This window comes from Streptopelia decaocto (genome assembly GCF_964273445.1).
Source record: "Streptopelia decaocto genome assembly, chromosome: 1".
In the NCBI taxonomy this organism is placed as follows: domain Eukaryota; kingdom Metazoa; phylum Chordata; class Aves; order Columbiformes; family Columbidae; genus Streptopelia; species Streptopelia decaocto.
This window is the reverse complement of record NC_138663.1, coordinates 169351285-169372497: the sequence shown is the minus strand read 5'-3', so window position 1 is coordinate 169372497 and position 21213 is coordinate 169351285. Positions and strand designations below refer to the sequence as shown.

General features: G+C 44.0%; 1 protein-coding gene across 3 annotated transcripts; it reads left to right on the top strand.

The window, feature by feature from the left end:
- Positions 1 to 530: 530 nt before the first annotated feature.
- KLF5 (KLF transcription factor 5) lies at positions 531 to 19939 on the top strand. 3 transcript variants are annotated; one of them, XM_082056333.1, is made up of 5 exons: positions 1419 to 1567; positions 2175 to 2240; positions 2820 to 3690; positions 4819 to 4878; positions 17945 to 19939. In XM_082056333.1, the coding sequence occupies exons 3-5, from the start codon at positions 2832 to 2834 to the stop codon at positions 18121 to 18123; spliced, it is 1098 nt and encodes a 365-aa protein (XP_081912459.1). In that variant the 5' UTR covers positions 1419 to 1567; positions 2175 to 2240; positions 2820 to 2831; the 3' UTR covers positions 18124 to 19939. The 3 variants fall into 3 exon arrangements, with proteins under 3 accessions (XP_081912457.1, XP_081912459.1, XP_081912458.1); XM_082056331.1 differs by lacking the exons at positions 1419 to 1567; positions 2175 to 2240 and adding an exon at positions 531 to 915; XM_082056332.1 differs by lacking the exon at positions 2175 to 2240 and having other exon boundaries at positions 1436 to 1567.
- Positions 19940 to 21213: the final 1274 nt, after the last annotated feature.

Here is a 21213-nt window from a genome sequence, read left to right as displayed (position 1 = left end):
CGCACTTGTTGAAAACCCTCGTCCGAGCACCGCGCCGGCCGCCCCAGCCCGCAGAGCCGCTGCCTGCTCATCACAACCCTGCCTGCTCATCACAACCCTGCCTGCTCATCACAACCCTGCCCGCACGGAGTCCCCTGCCCGCACGGAGTCCCTGCCCGCACGGAGTCCCCTGCCCGCACATCGCACCCCTGTCCGCTCCGGGCGGCACGCCTGCGGCCACCGGCCCCTCCGCCGGGCACCTCTCCCCGGGGCGCTGTGTCTCGGGCAACCCAGCTGCTGACCCCGTGTTACGGCCCGAGCGGGACCCAGATCGGCACCCAGGCACCCCCGCAGCCGCCGGCGCGCTGCCCTGCGCCGGGCACACCGCGGGGAGGAGCCGTCCGCGCTGCCCGTAGGCAGGGCGACCCGCAGGGCCGGCCCCCTTCGCCGGGCTGGGTGGGGTGTGTTGAGGGGGGCCGGGGGTGGAGTAGGGTGAAAAAGAGGCGGGCGTGTGTCACCGGGTAGATACCCGTGGCCAGGTACAGGCGGAGGCACTGACGACACGGTGGTGGATGCGCTCTCGGGCTGGGGCTCCTGGGGAGTGAGCGCACGAGTAGCCACCGCCCGGAGCCGCCCGCGGGCCAGTCTTCCTACGCCGGGGCGGGCAGCCCGTCCGCGCCTCAGCCGCCGCCAGCCTGCCTCATGGCCACCAGGGTGCTGACCATGAGCGCCCGCCTGGGTCCCGTGCAGCAGCCCGAGGAGCCGGTGTTCGCGCAGCTCAAGCCGGTGCTGGGCGCCAGGGACGCAGCGATCTTCCCCGGGGAGGACCTGAAGCAGCAGCAGCCGCCGCCGCCTCAGCAGCAGCAGCAGCAGCACCCGGGGGGAGGCGGCGGAGGCGGCGGCGCCGCGACTCTGCCGGCGGAGGAGATGGTGCAGGTAGGCAGCGGCCACCCCTTTCACACCCCGCCGGCCATCGCCCCTCTCCCGCGGCGAGGAGCGGCCGCTGAGGAGCGGGCGGGCGGGACTGGGTGGGGCCGCGCTGCGGGGCGAGGGCAGCGGGGCTGAGGCGGCGGCGGGGCGTGCGTGTGTGCGGCGGCGCGGCCCCCAGCCCATCTGTCCGCCCAGCCCGCCTGTGCGGAGGGCCGGGGAGCGGCAGGGCGCCGGGGCTCCCGCTTTCCCGCCAGCGGAGCGCGGTGAAGCGGCCCGGGGCGCGGCCGGGCTGAGGCGGGGCGCGGGCTCCGGCGGCTGACGGGCCGTCCCGGGGCGGCGGGGCTCGGGGGGGGAGCAGGGCTGCCCCCGCGGGTGTGTTGAAAGCTACAGCTGCTGCTTTTGCACTTGCCCGGCGGCAGAATTAGCGCGGCCGCCTGTCCTCCTCGCCCACGCAGGGAGTCATGTTCGGGGGGAGGGGTGGGGGGAGACACGGCGCACCGGGCGAGGGGACTTCCCGGGACTTTCTGCCTGTCCTGGGAGGCTCTTTGGGAGCGGATCCACGGGCAAACAGCTGGAGGAGCTGAAAGCGGGAGGCGCCGACCGCAGTCGGGCTTCAGCCCGCGGACGGTGTTCGCTCGGGAAGCGGCTCCGGTCCCCGGTGAGGCACCGGCCACCCCCTGCGCGGGGGCTGCCCGGGGGCGGTGGGACGGGAGGTCCTGGGGAGCCCCCGGTGCCGGGCAGGGGAGCGTCGGGCGCCGCGTTTCGTTGGTGTGTTCCCCAACGAGTAAATAACTCCCGTCTTCAAAGCGAGCGTGCCCCTCGGCTCGTAAACAAGAGCTGGAAAAAGTAGCCCGGCATGTCGGGGCAGATTCAGATCAAAGGGACGGGAAGGCGGCTCTTGTTTGTTTGTGGTGTTTACCGGGGGTCTTTGAAGAAAGGTCCCAAACTGCACTTTCGGGCAGAGTCGCTTGTTTGTCAGCTGCTTTCTCTTGCGGGGTGCTAAACGGGTCTGGTATGAGCGCAGTCTTGACAGGGCAGGGGGGAATGTAGCATTTGCCCACTGGGGAGTGCGTGATGGATGTTTTGCCGATGACTGTACCAGTAATGGATCGGGCTCCAGCCACCCACGGATTCCCTCACACCACTACGCTAAGAGAATGATTTCCAAGTAATTAAAGAGCTCTCCTAGGACCGAGGCATGGCTAGGGACATGTTTATCACGCTATTAGCCAATTATACACATAGATTTTTTTTTTTTTTTTAAGTGTAGCCTCGGAGACACTTTACACAAAGAGGATTCTGATGCAGTCAGCCCGCCTTGTTTTTATTCGGTATTATTTATAATTTTACACTCTGGTGTCGTGTTTCTAATCAAATACCTTTCTTTTAAGAATGAAAAATCCTAGAAGTAGAGAATATATATATATATAATAAACATTATTTGAAGTATTAGCATTCAAATAGCCAGCTGAGGATGTGGCTTTTAAAGTTAGCATTTCAAAGAGAAGCGGGTGAAACAGATAGGCAGTGACCCTGCTGGAGCAGTGAATTCCAGAGCAGGAGATCTGCAGATTAGGCACAGCGCCTGTCAGTTTTACGCCTTGCGCTGTCTTGTAGGCATAAAAGACGAAAAATTTGTCGTACGCTGAAACATCAGTTCGATCTTAATGCTCGCTCTGCGTGAACAACTTTTGCCATAACTTTATCTCCTTGTCCTTGATGATGTTGATTAGCGCGCCGATTATAAAAGACAAGTTTTCATTAGCATGAGTGATTATAACTTCCTCCGTCGGTAGTTTGTGGCTGGCTGAACAGTATTGTCTTTTATTTGCAAAGCCTCACGCAATTTTCGTGCCGTCATCTTAGTTGGTAAGAAATCACGTGGATTATGGTCTGTTCTCTTTTTGTAGACGAGATGTGAAATGGAGAAATACCTGGCACCTCAGCTCCCGCCCGTCCCAGTCATCCCCGAACACAAGAAGTACAGAAGAGACAGTGCCTCGGTTGTAGACCAGTTTTTCACTGACAGCGAAGGGTTGCCTTACAGCATCAACATGAACGTCTTCCTCCCTGACATCAGCCACCTGAGAACTGGCCTGTACAAATCTCAGCGGCCCTGTGTAACCCACATCAAGACAGAGCCGGTCACCATCTTCAGTCACCAGAGCGAAACCACTGCCCCTGCCCCTGCCCCCACTCAGGCCCTCCCCGAATTCACCAGCATCTTCAGCTCCCACCAAACTCCCGATGTGAACAACATTTTTATCAAGCAGGAGCTTCCTACTCCAGACGTTCATCTTTCCGTCACGCCCCAGCAAGGCCAGTTGTATCAGCTCTTGAGCTCACCGGATTTAGAGATGCCCAACGCAACCACTCAGGCAGCCGTGATGGACTCCCTTAGCAATGTCTCCATGCCATCAGCCATGGCGGGCCTCAACACGCTTTCCCCGGCTGTCCCACAGACTGCGATGAAACAGTTCCAGGGCATCCCCCCCTGCACCTACCCCATGCCAAACCAGTTTCTGCAGCAGCAGGCCACTTACTTCCCTCCTTCACCCCCAAGCTCAGAGCCAGGAAGTCCAGACAGACAAGCAGAGATGCTACAGAATTTAACCCCTCCTCCATCATACGCCGCGACTATTGCTTCCAAGCTGGCAATTCACAATCCGAATTTACCAGCGACTTTGCCCATAACCCCCCAGAACATCCAACCAGTCAGATACAACAGGAGAAGTAACCCAGATTTGGAGAAAAGACGTATCCACTACTGTGACTATCCTGGTAAGCGATCTGTGCTGGAATATCCCAGCTCTTGCAATAAAAATGTGAATAATCATGGATGAGCTATAAGTGGTTTTCTTTAGCTGTAGTCTACACCTAGGGAGGACCAAATAATTTCTTGTCAAAGTAAAATTTCTCTATTGTTTTATTTTGTGTGTCACACTTTCACATTCTTTAAATAATATATACCTGTTTGTTCATGTAATTTGTAATTCTCTTAAATACCTGAGCTCATTTTACCATGCTACGAAACTACATAGAAAAAAAACAAAAAATGCAAAACTACATAGGACAAAACAAACAGATAAAAAATTATGTCTTTCTCTGGTGTAGCTCGGTGTGACTGTACAGCTCCTGGTCTCACTTTTCCATTGCCCACAATGGAGCAGAAGCTCAGTTTGTCCAACTCTGTACAGCTCTGTTGGAGTCCCCTGGCGCTGAAACAATCACTTGAGCTCCCGGTAGCCAAGGCCACAGCCTTATCGTCCCTGTTCTGAACCTGGGATTCAGCTGCTCGCATAAATCCATTAAAACCTCTGAAAATTGTCCGTGGATGGATTCCCTTCCTACCTCCCGTTCTTGTATGCTGAAGGGGACATGCCTCCATGTAGTACGTGATCCTGGACACAAGGCGCTCGCACCCATCCGAGCACGGGGAGAAGCTGCTGCTCAAGGCTGATCTCTGCCTTTACCGACCTATCTCTCAGCAGTGTGTCACCCATTTGCTGTGCCATGTGATAAATGGTTAGTGGAAGAGTTGTGCTGAGTCCTGAGTAACTATGAAACTGAGTCTGGCTTGGTCAGATCCTCTGGGAAATTTAAAAAAATAAATTCCCCCTCTGAGCAGGTGTTACTGCGAGTAGATTGTAGCAGCTATTGGTCTACCATACTACGTTACAAGGTAGTAAGTCTGCCAGAAACATACACATTTTCCTCTTCTCTATGTAAAGCAATGTATCCCTAGGAGCTTTCTGTATTAAATTTTACTTCTAAATGATGATGGTGCCAGAAAGTAGTAGAGTTAAATGTTTCCAGATAGTACCCCAACACTGAGGAAGTTTAAACGTAACGTGGAGCGTTCCTGTTGTCCCTACTGAAATGCCTTTCTGCTTTTTTGTTTTGTTCTAGGCTGCACGAAAGTTTATACAAAGTCTTCTCACTTAAAAGCGCACCTGAGAACTCACACAGGTATGTACGCACTCTCACTGTCTCCTGTTCACTCATGGCTTACCCATTTTCTAAGAAAGGCTGTTCGATCTGCCATCTTCTCCTTGTTTTTTTTCTGTACAGTGGGATGGGTTTAGGCTTACCGTTCAGTTAAAAAAAAGTTTACGCTTCGGTCAATGAGAAGAAAAATTGCTTTTGTTCCTAATGCAGTTTTGTTAAACCTTTTATAATACAGAGCTCAAAGTAGCTAAGAATAGAACAGGTGGAAACTTTTCAATCTAAAATGCTGTAAAGTGTTAAAAAAAAAAAGGACTTCTTCCTTTGAATAATGAATTAAGATCAGTAAGCATTATAGTTTTCAAGATTTATCTAAATAGACAGAATTTTCTGGTTTGGGCTTTCTCTTTGACCTTTTACAATTATTCCATCTTAGAATTTTTCAGAAACATAATGAAAACTCCCAAGATTTTTCCATTTGCTCCGTCCTTACCATTGCATGCATTTTAAAAATTTTTTAAGATAAGTGGTTCTACATATTTATTAAAAAAAAAAAATACAATTTCAATTTTTTTTGTTGGCGAAAGACATTAAAACGGAGGAAACGAAAAATGTCTATGGATGATACTTGTTTTTTCTGTGGTTCAGTCAAACCGCCTGCAGCCGCAGGGACCGTCCCTGTCCGTGGGCCCATGTGGAGCAGAGCTGGGGACAATGTTGGTTGTGCGTGGGTGTGGAGGACGGCGCTTGGGAGGTGGAACTGCCGTGGGCATTTACCTGCCCAAGGCGGGGGAAGGAGGAGAGAGGGACATGGGGAGGAAAACACAGCGTGCCCTAAACTATTTAGGACGGTTCTTTGCTGAGATCTTAGTAACGAACTGCTTGTGCAAAATCAGTGACAAGCACGTGACTGATTTTACAAAGAAATCAAGTGAGAGGGCTGTGGCTTTTGCTTTTAAAATTGAGTAGGAACCTCAGCTCTTCTGTGTCGGGACCTCGGTTTAGGGATAAACACGAGTCGCAGTACAAGCAACTCGCTTATTGAAGTGCTGTGGCTGTGCCATTCAAGTAATGGGCTTTCACCTGAGTTTAAAGTCAAAACAAAACTTAGCGTGAACTATGATCTAACAAAATGTTTCAGTATCTCTATGGAAACAAGGCCTTCTATTCAGCAGCTATTTTGAATGGATCGCTGGATTATTGTAAAGAAATTGAGTATCTCCAGGCTAAATGTTGCTATGGAAATTTTGTTTTGATAAATGAAAGAGTTATCTGTGTTGCAGTCACAGTAAAAATTAAGAGCAACTGTACAAAAATTATTGCTTTGCAGTAATAAGAGACTAAACAAGAACACTGTTAAAAATATTTTTGGTATCTATATAATCACTCATTAGCAGTAAGCTTAGTAAGAAAGGAATATTTTCATTAGGCTATAAATGTGAATAATGTCAGATAGTATAATCCCGTTGCTCTTTAATAAATAACCTGTAAATTTAAGAGTGCAATTTCCACTTATGCACTTTAGCCAGCAACTACATACCAGTTTTAAATATCTCGCTTCCTATTATACAATAACTAAGAAGAGAGATAAAAGCAAAGCTTAAGTCTGAAAATGAACATTACATAGTCAGCATTTGAAAGCCAGACTCAGTTTTGTAGCTACTCAGGGCTCAGCACACTTTTCCTTTTTTAAATCCATTTAAATATTTTTTTGTACCTTGCGTAGTAATGACTGTAGGGTTTATAAAGTTAATACTTGTGTGCCTAGAAATACATACCACATCGCTAATATGTATTGCTTAGGGTCACTAATGTTTATTGTTGCCTTCACTTTTTTATCTATAGATATTTGACCTTAGAAATGTGGATAAATGTGCAAAGGTCAGAGGAGCTGATGTATTCCTGGAAACAAGAATGTTGTTTTAGATAAAAATCTAGTGAACTTAAGCAGGTCTGTAATACAAAGGGTCTTCTGGGGAGGTGAATGAAGGGATAAACTGTCTAAAGCGTGCATTACATGCAAGAATGTGAGTCCGTATCCTGTTACCTGCTTTATTTCAGAGTTTGCATTAGTTTAACTCTCTCGAATATTCACTTAATGCTCGAAGATTTCCAGCACCGATTCTGATCTCTGCCTTAACGTGTGGCTGAAACCTGTAATAGGACCAAGATCTCTTATTTACAGTACTTATTCAGTACTGTAAATCGAATAAACGAATGTTAAAGTGAATGGGCGCAAACACTGGGAAACCTGTGAAGTTGTACGGCTCCCCCAGGAGCGCAGGGGAGTCTCGCTACTGATCTCCGAAGGGCTCGATGCCGAGGGCTAAATTTGGGTGGTGTTACTGTGCATCCCATCCCCCAGAACTGTGAATTCATACAGCACTATTAAGCTTTGATTTTTTTTATTGTTTAATTTTATTTTATTTTTTTTTTTTAGAAAAAAGAGACTTTTGTGAAGCTTATACCTTCAAAGCCTAAAGCAAGTGTCACATAACCTGTTTAAATAAAGTTGTGTGTGATATTCTTTCAAGTCCCTTCAGGGATAGCAGACCTGTTTATCTGGCTAAACCCGTTCTTTAGTAATCATGGACCACTGAAGTTGTTTTCTCCTTATTCTTAGTTTCTTAACAATACCTTTTAAAATTGGCTGCAGTCTCTCTCTCATCCAAACCGGTCCCGCCCTTCTCAGCAATCTGTCATCTTAAAATAAAAGAGCCTGCAGCAAAGTTTGTCTGCCATTAAAAGTCAAGACAAACCTTATGGTTTGCCTTTTGTATTGGAAAATCTCGGCTTTTTCACAGTATTTATTTAGCAGCCTTTCTCTTCTGATAGGCTTTCACTGGGTTTAATAGACGCTCTTTGAGAACAGACCTAAGGGAAAAGTTATTTTTTGATAGGTGGAATGTAGGCTGTAGTCTGTTTTCCAATTCAGATATGAACGCACTGGCAGACTTTATACATTACATTTAAATAAAACTATAGGAAATGGGAAAAAAAAGGGGGGAGGGGAAGGTGGAAAAAAAGGGAAAATCCCTTACATTTTTCTTCTTAGGTGTTCCCAAGGTGTTTACTTACACCAAGTCAGCTGGTATAAGCTGGTATGGTTATTCTGATTTAATGTAATTACACTGGACTTTGCTGTTGATTATTCTCTTAAAGAGCTAAGCAAGGTTAATGTATTTGTGCCAGTTGCCGAAGCAGGCACACGTTTTTCTTTAGGTAATGCTTTAGCATTTAAATCATGAAGTAAATGTTAGTTGTTGATAAACTGATAAACCCAAAATTGAACATGAGCAAAGATTCAAATGTTACAAAGATACGGGACATTTTATATCCTTCTCTGTGCAGTTCTGGAGCAGATGTCTGGTGCGTTTTAAGGTGTTAAAACACTTCCCTGTGTTATCTTAAGTTGATATTAGTTGTTCCAGGAACAGGTAACACAGTATTCAGTATGGTAAAATACCTGCTGGAACATCTCTCAAAACAGATTGGAATTTTTGACCTTTAGAAGCAGGGATTTTTTTTCTTTTAAAATAATTTTACCTGTTAGTCATGGAACAAGTTTCGTTTCATAACCGGCATTGTGCAACTCGGGTACCTAATGGTGGAGGGGGTTACGTGTTCCTCGCAGGCTGCCCAGCAGTAAAACCACCGCGAGGCTCTGGCATCGCAGCTATACGTCCAACCTGAAAAATGTGCCAAATGACAGTGAAAAGCAGTTACTTGCATGTTGTAGATAAATTTCATTCGGCTCCCTCTCTGGCACCTGAGTATATACATATATATCAAGTAATCCTTTAGAAACAGCGGTTCTATGACTTATCCTGTTAGATTTTTTTTTTTAATATGTTAAAGATTTGGGCTGTGGAAGTTGAGCCTTTGCTATGCAGGCACCTGGAATACCCTACCTGTAATGCTGCAGAAGAGCCACTGACTGCTGGCTGTTGGTTTTTCATTTATTTGTATTTTTAAATTATTATTATTATTTCTGTGAACAGCTGGGCACTTGAGAATTGTGTACAGTTTTAAGAGGAAAATCTGTCATTGTTTTGAACACACCAAGACACGCACATTGAGGACATTTTCCAGCTGCACGTTGGTTTTCTGTATACAGAGTCTTTGTACAGGCATGTTCTCTGGTCACATGGTGGGCTTGCCATTAATAGTTTGTAGCATTAGCTGCTGAACTATTTCGTCTCTATCTATAGATCTAGTTTGTATTTGGTGATGGGAAGTGGAAGCCGAGATAACTCAAGAGAAATGGCATTTCTCTAAATGAGATGCACTCAAAATACCTCCACTGCCCCTAGTTATTTCAAAGGCATGGGACAGCTGCTGGCTTGCATGGTTCCTCAAGGTGTTAAACGTTTTATTTTATTTTAGATCTCTGCCTCAGTAGATCCAGAATTAGGCTCTGATGGTAACTCAGAATTAGAACCAGTTGTGTGAATAGACTTCAGGAGTCCATAGGACTTGGCACCCTGACTTTACCGTAGCTGTATGTGGGCACTTGTTAGAGGTGGTACCATATAGAATTGCCCAGGAATTCTTGATGCGTGTTGTTCTGAAGGGAAGAAAAGTGGTGACTGGGCTCCTGCTGGGGAAAAAAAAAAAAACAATAAAAGCACCTTGAGAAAACATGTATTGACTCAAATCATCCTGGGACTTAGGTGAGGGATTTCACTCCTGGTGTACAAATGGGGAGCAGAGGCTCCAAAACACTTTGCGTTGCTCATGGTTGCAGCGTTCCCTGTACTTAGCCAACCTCATCCTGGAAAAATCTTTGCATCATGAAAATAGCAATTAAGTAATATTTCTGTGCGGATTCTGCTGCTTTAACCTGTTAGATGAGTCAGTCGCACAGATTATACTTTAAGGAGGTGTCAGTAAATGCCATTATTGATAGAGACAATACGGAAGAATAATGGAGGAGAGCTAAATAAAACTGTTGACAAAGTGCATTAAAGTTAAGTGTTGCTAGACACTACTGGAGAATATGTTGGTATCTTTTATTTATGAATTCTGCTAAATCCATTAGTTGCCTGTGTGAGAAATGGAAGTACATTACTTTCCTGTGCAAACCACAGTTTCGGGGAAAATAATGCATTTTTTTTTTCAAACACTTTGTGAATGATCGCAGACCTTGGGATTAATTGATCTGGTTCTTGCATCTGCAGTCATAAGCCAAATGAGACATGTCTGAATGTGTTGCTCAGAAGAGGGTGAAATCTTAGCAGCATAAACCTACACTTTAATTAAGTATTACTTGTCATTCACATCAGTGTCCAGCATGTAGTATTTATGAAGCAGGAATTAAATTCCAAGGTGTCAGGTGAGGTGTACTCCTGTTAGATTTTAGATATTGGAAAGAAAAGCCTAATATTTTCCTTTTGATTAAAAGCCTAGAAAGTCCCTCTAAGCATGAAAGCTTAAAAAACCTGTTGTTTCTGTCAATTGCTCCCTGAGAGGATTAAACTTCAGTTCCAGGATATTTGATTCCTGATAAGGAAACTGTTGACCTAAGAGACCAGCTTTAAATATAGTTCATTTTGAGACCGCCCTACATAGGCTAATATAGTCCCAAGATTCACAGCAATTGCCAGTGATTAAAACTTTCCATTATTTGATTAGACATTCCTTATTGTAATTAATTTCCGAGCTTGACTGGGACGATTGACTCCTGGTTCCAGGGTAGAGTGTTGTTTGTTGTTTGTTAGATGACCTGCACCTCCCATTGGTGAAAGATTAGAAACATTTAAGTAATGTCCTAGTTTAGTCTGAGTATCTTGGTAGCAACATTCCTGTCCTGTCAGGCTGCATTATTTATATTCAGTGATCTCTAACAACTCTGATTAAGGACATATTAAAACCTTTGATTTTTGGCAAGTGCACAGTGCTTCGCTTTGAGTTAAAATAGCTTTAATGTATTGCTTTTATTGCTTTCATTCTTCTTTTTTTTTTTTTTTTTAATGTGTGTGTGCATACAGTAGATGGAAATCTGGAAGTCTATAGCAGGTGTTAAATAAATTCCATTTTAAGAGAACCTCTTATCTGACTGTACAAGAGCCAATGTTACTGGTGTGAGCGCTAAAAAGCTGTTCTTGCACCACAGGCGTAGATGAGGAAATGTGTTCTTCAGCACAGGACTTGTAGACACAGCCATGCACCCCAGATGGCATGGGTTTCTTATAAACCTACTTAAAAAAACCCACAAAAAACCTTTCCACTTTGTTTGCATATCTCCTTGAGGAGAGACCACCTCTGTTAAGACAGAATGTTACGCCAGAAAGAAAATAAACCGTTGCACAGGCCGGTCAAGATTCCCCAGTAATCCTTGAACTGCCTAAGACAACACTTAGCAAAACAAGAGTGCTTCAAGCACCGGTGGGAGCTCTGAGAAGATAATGCCTTCTGCAGTCAAAAAGTGAATGATGCACAACTCTTTTGACTGTCCCCTTTGCTTCCCAGTCATTTATCTTTTTTTTTTTTTCCTCGCTCTTGTTAGAGATCAAATACTGCTTGATTTATCAGTGATTTGACTTACGAAGCACCACCAATCTCTGTTACAGGATTCCTTAAAGCGCTGTTTTGTTTGTGAAGTGGTACTTAATGGTCACCCCCTAGCCATGACTATACTAGGCAGAGGCTTTAACACGTTTAAAAATGTTTCTCATTTTTTTCTAAAAAATTGAGGCTATAGCCAGCTGATACAGACAACTGATATTAAGATGTGAAAAATTTGAAAACAAATGCACCAGAAAACTTTAAGACAACGTAAATCTTTATAATAACCTTCTTCAAAACTGGACATAATACAGGTTATTTACACAACTGTTGCAGTTATGGTGCAGAAACCTCTGCTTGTCTACCACCCTTTTGTCACGCCTAGTCGAATAATTTTTAAGGCCGAACACTTGCCACTAGATAGAATTCCGTAATAAACACAAGCAATATTAGAATGATGGAAATAATGGTGGTGGGGGGAATGTCTTTATATGGGTGTTGTCTTTTTGGAGTCTTTGAGAAGCGTGCTGCTGTTTCTTCCTCAAGGAAGCTGCAAAGTCACTGCTCTTGACAGAAATTTGTGATAGGAAATAAGAGAAGTTGCAGGCGTTGGCTGGTGTAATACCTGTATTTGGGTTTCTGCATACCAACAGAGTTACCTAACCTTAGGTTTGAAAAATCCAGCCCTTGCTGTTTGCAGCTTTACGTTTCAACAAAGCCATCCTAGCAGGGAATTGCAGAAATAGAGTCGCACAACTCTTTGGTGAAGTAAGGAGTGTGTTTTGTTCTTAATGGGGAAACTTACCACTAATGGAGGTTTTCAGTGGTTTGTTTTCCAAACAGGATTTTAAACAGAAACAGTTTCTTGAGTATGTTGGAGATAGAGGGTGTGTTCAAAATGAGCGTCACCCCCCCACCCCACCCCACTGATGGCACTGTGACCCGAATGAGCGTGGCCACCACAGTCACTGCCAGTGGCTAGAATTAACATTAGGAAAGCAATCAGTCTGTTTTGAAACATCTAAATCCCAAGAAGATAAATTAAAGGGAGAAGAGCCAACGTGATGTGCCTCACCGGTCCGGACCATTCTCTTGTGGTATCGGCAAAGATCCCGAACCTGGGGATCTGCGTTGGGGTAGTTTAGCTGCTGAAGTGGCTGGTGAGGTTAGCATGTTATGTTTGGATATCCAGACATCTTTTTGATATCCTTGTGATCTCACAGCATCATAAATATTTATTTTTTTTTAAACAGACAGACACATTGCAAGCAAAATAGTCCCCTTTCAGGTTAAACTCCCTTATCTCTAGCTGGATGCTTTCTGTAAAAGAGCTTCCAAACTAAACATTAGGGCTTAAAATTTCTGCGCTCAACTACAAGTCTGTTTCTCGTGTATTTTAGCTGGAGAATGGATACACATTAACAGCTCAAGAACTTAAAAATATATTTTATGATGTATAAGCCTAGCAAAATATTTTAAAGTCAGTGATACTGGAAGGAGGTTATGCAGAAATCCAATTAAACTTATGAAATCCCTATCCTGTTGAAGTATAATTTAAAGGAAAGCAGTTCTGTTTCCCAGAAGTGCTGTGTATAATATTTCTGGCTTGGGAAGAAAGGGTTGGAGTGTGCTATTTGGCTGGAAATCGGTACCAGCTTCCTCCATGGTGTTTTAGTTGAACAGTGTTGACATTCTAACAAATCCCGTGGAAGCTCCCCTGAAGTGGAGGAGTTAGCTGTTTTCTTGCTTTTACAGTGAAATATCTGTTTGATACCGTGATCGTGTTCCAGTAACCCAGCCGTACTGCCTTCGTATTTGATGACCAGTGGCATTCTTGGTTTAACACTCTATAGAAGCCTTAAATTGCTGGAGGAAAACCAAATATTTCTGAAACTTTACAGCTACTGTATTTCACACAATCATTAATGTAAACAAATCTTACATTACTATGTAGCCAATGAAAACAGCGTATAAAGGGTTCAGTGTCCCTTGTTGTGTATACCTGCTTTTTTAAAAAATAAATCTTCAACCCCGGATTTCTCTGTGCTTTAAAGCCAGTTTAGCAAAGAAGTAAAATCACTTCAGAAAATATGTAACGTGAGGCTTGTTTTCCCTTGCCACAGGAACTTGAACCAAATTCTTACTTCTACTAAATGACAAAAAACATGTGTATAGGTTGAGAGAGAGAAAATACTACCAGCTAGTTGTTCTTCTGCTCTCTTTAAAGGAGTGAAAATAATCTCCACCTTCTTTTTCTTGCCCCCCTTCCTCCTTGCCCAAAAGGAAAACATTTGAAATTGATTCAGTTCTTAAATAGAACTTTCCAACGGAAACTAGCGTTACAAACATAGATATTCAGTATTTTACTCCTAGGATTTATTCAAAATAATCCAGGCCTCTCCACTGGCTCTAAAAATACATTTTCCAGCTCTCGCTGTTGGCCGAAGCAGGGGTTAAAAGCGGCATTCTGGCTTCGATTTCCAGTACATAAAAGCGATGCTGTTAGAGCAGTCTGTGTAAGGCGCTTTCCCCCCCGCGCATCCTCTGGGCTCTGCTCAGTGCCGCCGGGGTCGGCAGCACTTGGGGTGTGAGGGGAGCAATACTGCTTGTTCTGCCTGCCCCTGCCCGGCCTTTCCCCCCGGCAATCATAGAATCAGTTGGAAGAGACCCTCAGGATCATCAAGTTAGCTGGCATAGGCCAGGGCTGCACTCAACAGGCAGTCTGTGAAGGGCACAGAATTATAGAATCGTAGAATCATTTCAGTTGGAAGAGACCCTCAGGATCATCAAGTCCAACCATAACCCAACTCTAGCACTAAACCGTGTCACTGAGAACCTCACCTAAGTGCCTTTTAAACACCTCCGGGATGGTGACTCTACCAACTGCCCTGGGCAGCCTGTTCCAATGCCTCGTAACCCTTTTGTGAAGCATTTTTTCCTAATACCAATCTAAACCTCCCTTGGCACAACTTGAGGCCATTTCCTCTCATCCCATCACTTTCTACTTGGAAGAAGAGACCAAAACCCTCCATGCTACAACCTCCTTTCAGGTAGTTGTAGGCAGCCATAAGGTCTTCCCTCAGCCTCCTTCTCTCCAGCCCCAGTTCCCTCAAGTGCTCCTCAGTGCCATCACCTGGGAGGATTGGTGGCTGTGGCAGGTGGTGCAGTGACCGTGACAATGGGGTGAGTTTCTTGATAGTGTCTCTGGGAAGCTGGGTCCTCAGCGAGTTTGATGAGGGTCCAACCATTGTACTTAGTGTTGACATGGAAGTCGTGGCACCCGGCAAGGCACAGGGTTCACCTCTGCCCTGACCACTGGTGGTTTGTGTGCCAGGAGCCTTCATCTCACCTGATGATGCTGCTCACAGGTTAGGAAAAAGTGTTAACAGCGGGGCAGCGGTTTTGTTTGCACTCGGACAGGGTCAGGTACCACCTACATGGGACAGCTTTGAGACTGCTTTTCCAGTAGTGTGACACACGGTGAAGTGTCACATACTTTAGTACCTCCTTGACGCCAACTTTGGAAACTCTGATTTTAATCTCCTGGTCCTCATTCCAGTCTGGTGTGGTCTGGATTGCTCCTAGGCTTCTGTGCAGCAAGTGCTTTTTCCCTGACCTCTTTACCATTTCTCTCCTTCCCTGTGTAATTCTGTAAAATGGATAAGCACGTGTTTGGAGTATGCAGAGGCCTGACCATATATACGTTCTCTCTGGCAGCTGGAGTGGGAGGATGACAAGATTTGGAGTTTAGCATCAAGTATAATGTGACAGTTTTAAGTGGAGTTTTTTGAAGAAGAGTTTGAGGCTAGTATGGGGGAGGAGGGAAGATAAAGGAGGAAAAGAAAGAAATACACTGACTTTGTGTTAAGGTGCTTCAAATACAGAAACAATGCTTTTGTGCAACCTCCACATATGGACCTGTGTTTTAACAGAAGGTGTTCATGGAAGATCTCCCTGGTGCTATGCCTATGGATCAGCAAAGCCATTAATAACCCAGTTTAAATAAATTAAAGATGATGTATATACTGCAAAAGATCCCTTGCTGAATAGAGACCTTTCCTGTCATTCTGCCGTGAAGTCCAAATGTGTTATCTCAACTGGCTTCTTGGGTGTTAGAAAAGGTTTACACACTGTTTTTGAATTAAATCTGTATTTTAACGTATAGAACATGTTGCATGAAAGAGTCCTATATAGTAGGTCATTCCAGTCTTCCATCAGTATCAGGCAGAGTAAATTTAGTTGTGATAGAAATTTGTAATAATTTGTGCTCTGATTCGCCATCCACCAAATATTTTTGAACTCCATGAGAGGTGATGCCGGGCTCTAGGTTTGTTTTTCTTAAGAGATGATATGTTTTCACTGGGATTTCAATAAATCCTGGTCACCATTCATGCAAACAGGTGGCTGGTTGGCAGGGTTTTCTCTGTAGAGGTCTGGCTCTGGTTGTGACTGCACTGCCAACGTGAAGTCAGGTCCCCATTGTGAGCAAAGGGCTCATTCTGCTCTTAGGAGTAGACAGAAAGTTACTTGTTAGTTGATCAGAAGAAGCAGTAGAAACTCGCAGGCGAAACCAGTTTCATAGTTTCATCTGAATGATAAATTAGCATCTCTGAAGTAATGTTTTTGAGTTTCTCTAATGGTGTTCTCTGCGTAGCTGGTGCAGAACAAAGAGTCTGATTGCAGGATACTGGCTTCTGTCCTTCTTCCGCGTGCTTGCGAGATGGGAAAACAGGGAGAAGCAGGAGTCACCCCACAGTGCTACAGGGTCGAGACTGCGAGGGTAAAGGTCTGAGACAAATGGAGAGGGAGAAAGTCTGTCAGATGTGTTGGAAAGCTCAGCTTTGGTTTGATTTTGCTCCAGATGAAGCTACTGATGAGTGCTTTCATAAAACTCGGTTTTCTTTCTCTTTTTGCCAAATGGGTCACATTAATGTAAAGAACATAGATAGCAATCAACTCTCAACTGAAAGGTGTTTTTGTCAACCAGTGTCAACCAAAAGCCTATAAAAGGGTAATCTTAACCTCATATTTATACAAAGCTTGCTTATATGGTGACATCATGTCCATACCAGCTCCCGAGCAGGTGTATGTACATGCCTAAAGTTCTGGTTTCACACAGAAGTCATCTTGGCTTCGTGGCTTCACGTTTCTCCCATTTCAAACAGCAAATCTATAAATCATAGGCACACTTAAAACACTCTGTTTATAGTTCTAAAATGGATGAATGCAAATATTTGGGGTGCTTGGGCCGGTGTATTCAAGACTGGCTGGATACTTCAAAGTTGTTTTCAGAGATGCTGTGCCCCCCTGCATCAGTATGGACTAATGGAGACAGCAAGCACTTGCTACCGCTGCAATGCAACTATTTAAGCACCTGATTGTAGACACTGAATCCTGAAAGCGGGTGCTTTGATCTTTTAGGTGCTTTCTCCTATATATAGCTGGGCCAAACCAGGATACCGCAAGTTTATATTGCCCTTGACATTTTAGAAAATACTGTCCTCCTTGTGTTTGTAAGACACTGTGTTCCTTTCTTCACACATCAGAAGCCCTTGAACAGAGATCTGCATGCTACAAAGAATCTTTATAGAAATCTTCCTTCCCATTTCAGACCTCTTAAAAAAAAAGCTCTGTGTAACTTAATTTATGCATTTTTAAAAGGTGCAAGTGTAAGTTCCAAACTAGGACAGATTGTGACGAGACTGCTTTTTTTTCCTACTCCCTCTCCCATTGAGTGTAAGGGAGCATATTTCAGTCTCACGCAGGTTTTTTTTACCTCTGTGCATTTTTGTACCGGAGCTGTCTCCAAGTTGTATGTTTGGAAGTTTCTTGCTTTTTTTTCCGAGGTATTAAATCGCAGATTCGGAGCAAAATTCGCTGAAAAAACAAATCACAGTATCACAGTATGTTTGGGATTGGAAGGGACCTCAAAAGATCATCTAGTCCAATCCCCTGCTGGAGCAGGAACACCTAGATGAGGTCGCACAGGAACATGTCCAGGCGGGTTTTGAATGTCTCCAGAGAAGGAGACTCCACAACCCCCCTGGGCAGCCTGTTCCAGTGCTCTGGCACCCTCACTGAGAAGAAGTTTTTTCTCAAATTTAAGTGGAACCTCTTGTGTTCCAGCTTGATCCCATTACCCCTTGTCCTATCATTGTTTGCCACCGAGAAGAGCCTGGCTCCATCCTCATGGCACTCACCCTTTATATATTTATAAACATTAATAAGGTCACCCCTCAGTCTCCTCTTCTCCAAACTAAAGAGACCCAGCTCCCTCAGCCTTTCTTCATAAGGGAGATGCTCCACTCCCTTAATCATCTTTGTTGCCCTACGCTGGACTCTCTCCAGCAGTTCCCTGTCCTTCTGGAACTGAGGGGCCCAGAACTGGACACAATATTCCAAATGGGCTGTTAGTTTGGAGCTGTGACTGATTAGGAGCCATCAACTCCTGTTTCATCATGTATTTCTTCTTTAACTGGAACAGCAGTGCTGTTCAACGGGCTATCACATCAAATGGGTTATCACATCGGTTTTCTCTGGAGGAGCAGCAGCTGACGGTCTCGTTTCTCTGCTCGTGTTCCAGGTGAGAAGCCGTACAAGTGCACGTGGGAAGGCTGCGACTGGAGATTCGCTCGCTCGGACGAATTGACGCGCCACTACAGGAAGCACACGGGGGCAAAGCCCTTCCAGTGCGCCGTCTGCAACCGCAGCTTCTCCCGCTCCGACCACCTGGCTCTCCACATGAAGAGGCATCAGAACTAAAAAACAAACAAACACCCCAAAAAAATGCCGGACTGGTCGTCGAGGCTGTTTTGTATCTATGCAATTTCCTATTGACTCTCGACATACAACTGAAATGAGTTTAATTTTTGAGTATGGGTTATCTGTTTGAAAGAAATCTCAAAAGAAACTGGAAATGTATATTTTGTATATTTATGCAGAAAAAAAACAAAAAAGGGAAGACACTGTATCTCAATACCAGAGCGTTCGGTCGTTTGTTTGCTCTCATGATGTATATGGCTTTAGTCAGCAGGTTTCATCTCTTTACAAGTATTATGTCTTGACACATTGCAGCTTTATACATTTTTTTTTCTCTTGCGGTGTTTTGACCAAAGCACTGTCATTATTGTGACAATGTTTAGTAAACAAATTAAAGAGAGGCTGCAGATGAATGAACGCAGTGGAAAAGCCATGAATGGTAATCTGTCAGGTTTTTACTGGACATATTTAGTGCTCTTGTTTTTTGTTTTTTGTTTTTTTTTTTTAAATGTTAAGTCATTCTGTGCAGATAAAATACATAGAAAAATTCATAAACAGCCATAGAACAAAACATTTTGTTCTGTATGTTGCGTGTTTGCTACGACAAAGATTTTGTAAATATGCAAATCAGCTTTTTAGGTTTAATACAAAAGTTTTCTAAGAATCATCTGAAAAAAACAGTTGTTTTACATTTGATAACGCGGCACATTTACAAAAAACGTTATTTAAATACCTCTCAAAACAGTACCAACTTAGTGTGATTTTTCTTAACAAAAGTGAGCTAAGCATTCAGACGTTTTGGACCTGTTGACTCAAACGGTGCGCACTGAGTATTCAAAGCAGGAATTTGTTTCCAAGTTGCTCAAAAGTGCAAAAGCATTTAGAATGAACTGTAAAGTCAATGTTGGAAGCTTAAATGACGGGGATAGTTACAAAGGACACAGAATGTTAAACCTCTTACTATAAGCTAAACTTAGTATCACTTTAAAAAGAAGGATTTAGGATGCAATTTTCATATACAGACATGTTAAGCTGGGTCAGCACCAGTATGATCTAGTTTCATGTGGATATTGTGTGTAATTTACTAGAAGGTAAAGGATACAGTAATTTTGTTCAAAATTACAGTGCAGTTTAGTTAATCCACTGCTCAGATAGACACAGGCAGGGGAAAATTTACTGCTGACATAAGTAGCTGAAACTGCACTGAAGTCAATGAAGTGATGCCCTGTTATGCTTACAATGACTTTGATCCACAGTGTTCAGCCTCGGAATAGTAGAGGAAGGGCCAAAGATGAGGTTAGACCGTGTAGGATTTGGCCAGACAACAGGAAGAAGCCAAACAAACATAGTAAGTGTCTGCACTTCACAAGCCGTAATATTAAGCTGTCAACCAAAGGCTAAAATCGACAATCAAAATACCAAAAAAGGGTCTTGCAGGAAAACCTAGCGTTGTTAAAACTGTTGTTTGTCTTTATTTATTTGTGGTATATGATAGACTCTTTTTTTTTTTTAAGACAATTTTACATATACTTGATAAATTATAGTTTTGTTTGTTATAGTTAGAAATGTTGCTCTTAATGTAAATAGTTGACAAACGATGTAAATAATTTTGTAAGGCTTCAAATGTTTATACGTGGAAACACATGCATAAAGTGGTTGCTGTTTTGCTTCTTTTGCCTCCCCCTACCTTATTTTTGTATTGTGGTATTTCCTATGCAACTGACGGAGCAAACAGCTGTATAGTTGTAGAATGTTTTGAGAGAGAATGAAATGGTTTATATATAAAGACTCCTTTTTTTTTTGCAAAATAAAACAAAGTGCCTAATGTGTGTGTGTGCGTGCATGTGCTCTCTAGCTCTTGACAATGAAAGTTCTGTGTTTTTGCGCTGGGAGCTGGAAATCCTAGCAATATTGAGCTAAGAATGTTCGTCATAGCGGGGATTGTCTCTTTGGAAAGTACCTGGCACTTCCGTGTCCTGCCCTGGTGAAAATAATAAATGTGAAGGGATAAGTACTTTATGGTGCTTTTCTGCCATCAGAATTTTCAAGGGAGTGCACAGTAGCCTGAAAATAGTTGTAAAAGTCCTTCAACAGTAGCACGATTGTGAATTAAAGGTACCCATTGGGTGCAGAGAAGAAGTATACGAATTCTCGCCCACTTTCAAAATGGGTAAAACCTATTTCACACTCATCTACAGCGTTGCCCAAAAGAACTTTCTCCATCAAAAGTTCCTTTCATGCCCTAGAAAGACAGGATGGTCCTGTGGCAGCTCTATATAATGCCCCCCAAAAGCAACATCTCCTTTTCAGTATTTTTCCCTTGGAAGATGGAAGTGTGGTCCAGCTGAAAAATTCAAGTCAATGTGTATGTTCAGATCTGAGTTACATCTGTCTTCTCAGCCGTTCCTCTGAGCATAAAGAAAACAGGCACACTGAGCTTTTTTAAAGAAATTGTTCTGAAAACCAATAAAAGATTCAGTTTAAATTTCATTTACTATTCCAGATTATAATAATCCAATTTAGTTAACTATCAGTTTATTCAAAATTTGGTTGTTGTCTTTTAAACTCTGGCTCCTAAATCCTTAACCGAATTTCCTTGTTCTTTCCTTACAACCTAACTTTGATTTTCCTTAGATTGACTTTCTTAATTAGTCTCTCCCACATGTCCACTAATCCCTCCTTTTAAAAATACCTAGGATAGCATTAACAAAGTCAATGAAGACCTGGTTAACTATGGAGAAAATCTGCCTGTGTCTCACCCAACACCGCCCAACAGCAAACACGAGCAATGTTTTGGAGAACAGGGAGCGATAAGTCGCAGCAGCTTTGCTGTGGCGTTACCGTGTTTTGACCCAGCCATTAGAAAAACACCTGAATTTCTTCGTAGCGTCTCTGCTCGGAGGGGAAGCTGGCAATGGATTGGGTAATCACGCTTGTTTTCCTGAGTGCAGGTTGAAAGGAATAACAACGGCGGCGTGGGGCGTTCGGAGCTGCAAACCTCCCTGTTCCGCTCAGCCCATGTAACTCACGGCTGATTTGGGGCTGGACCTGCGGTGGGTTTGATAGCTCTTTCCAGTCTTCCGCAGCGAATCT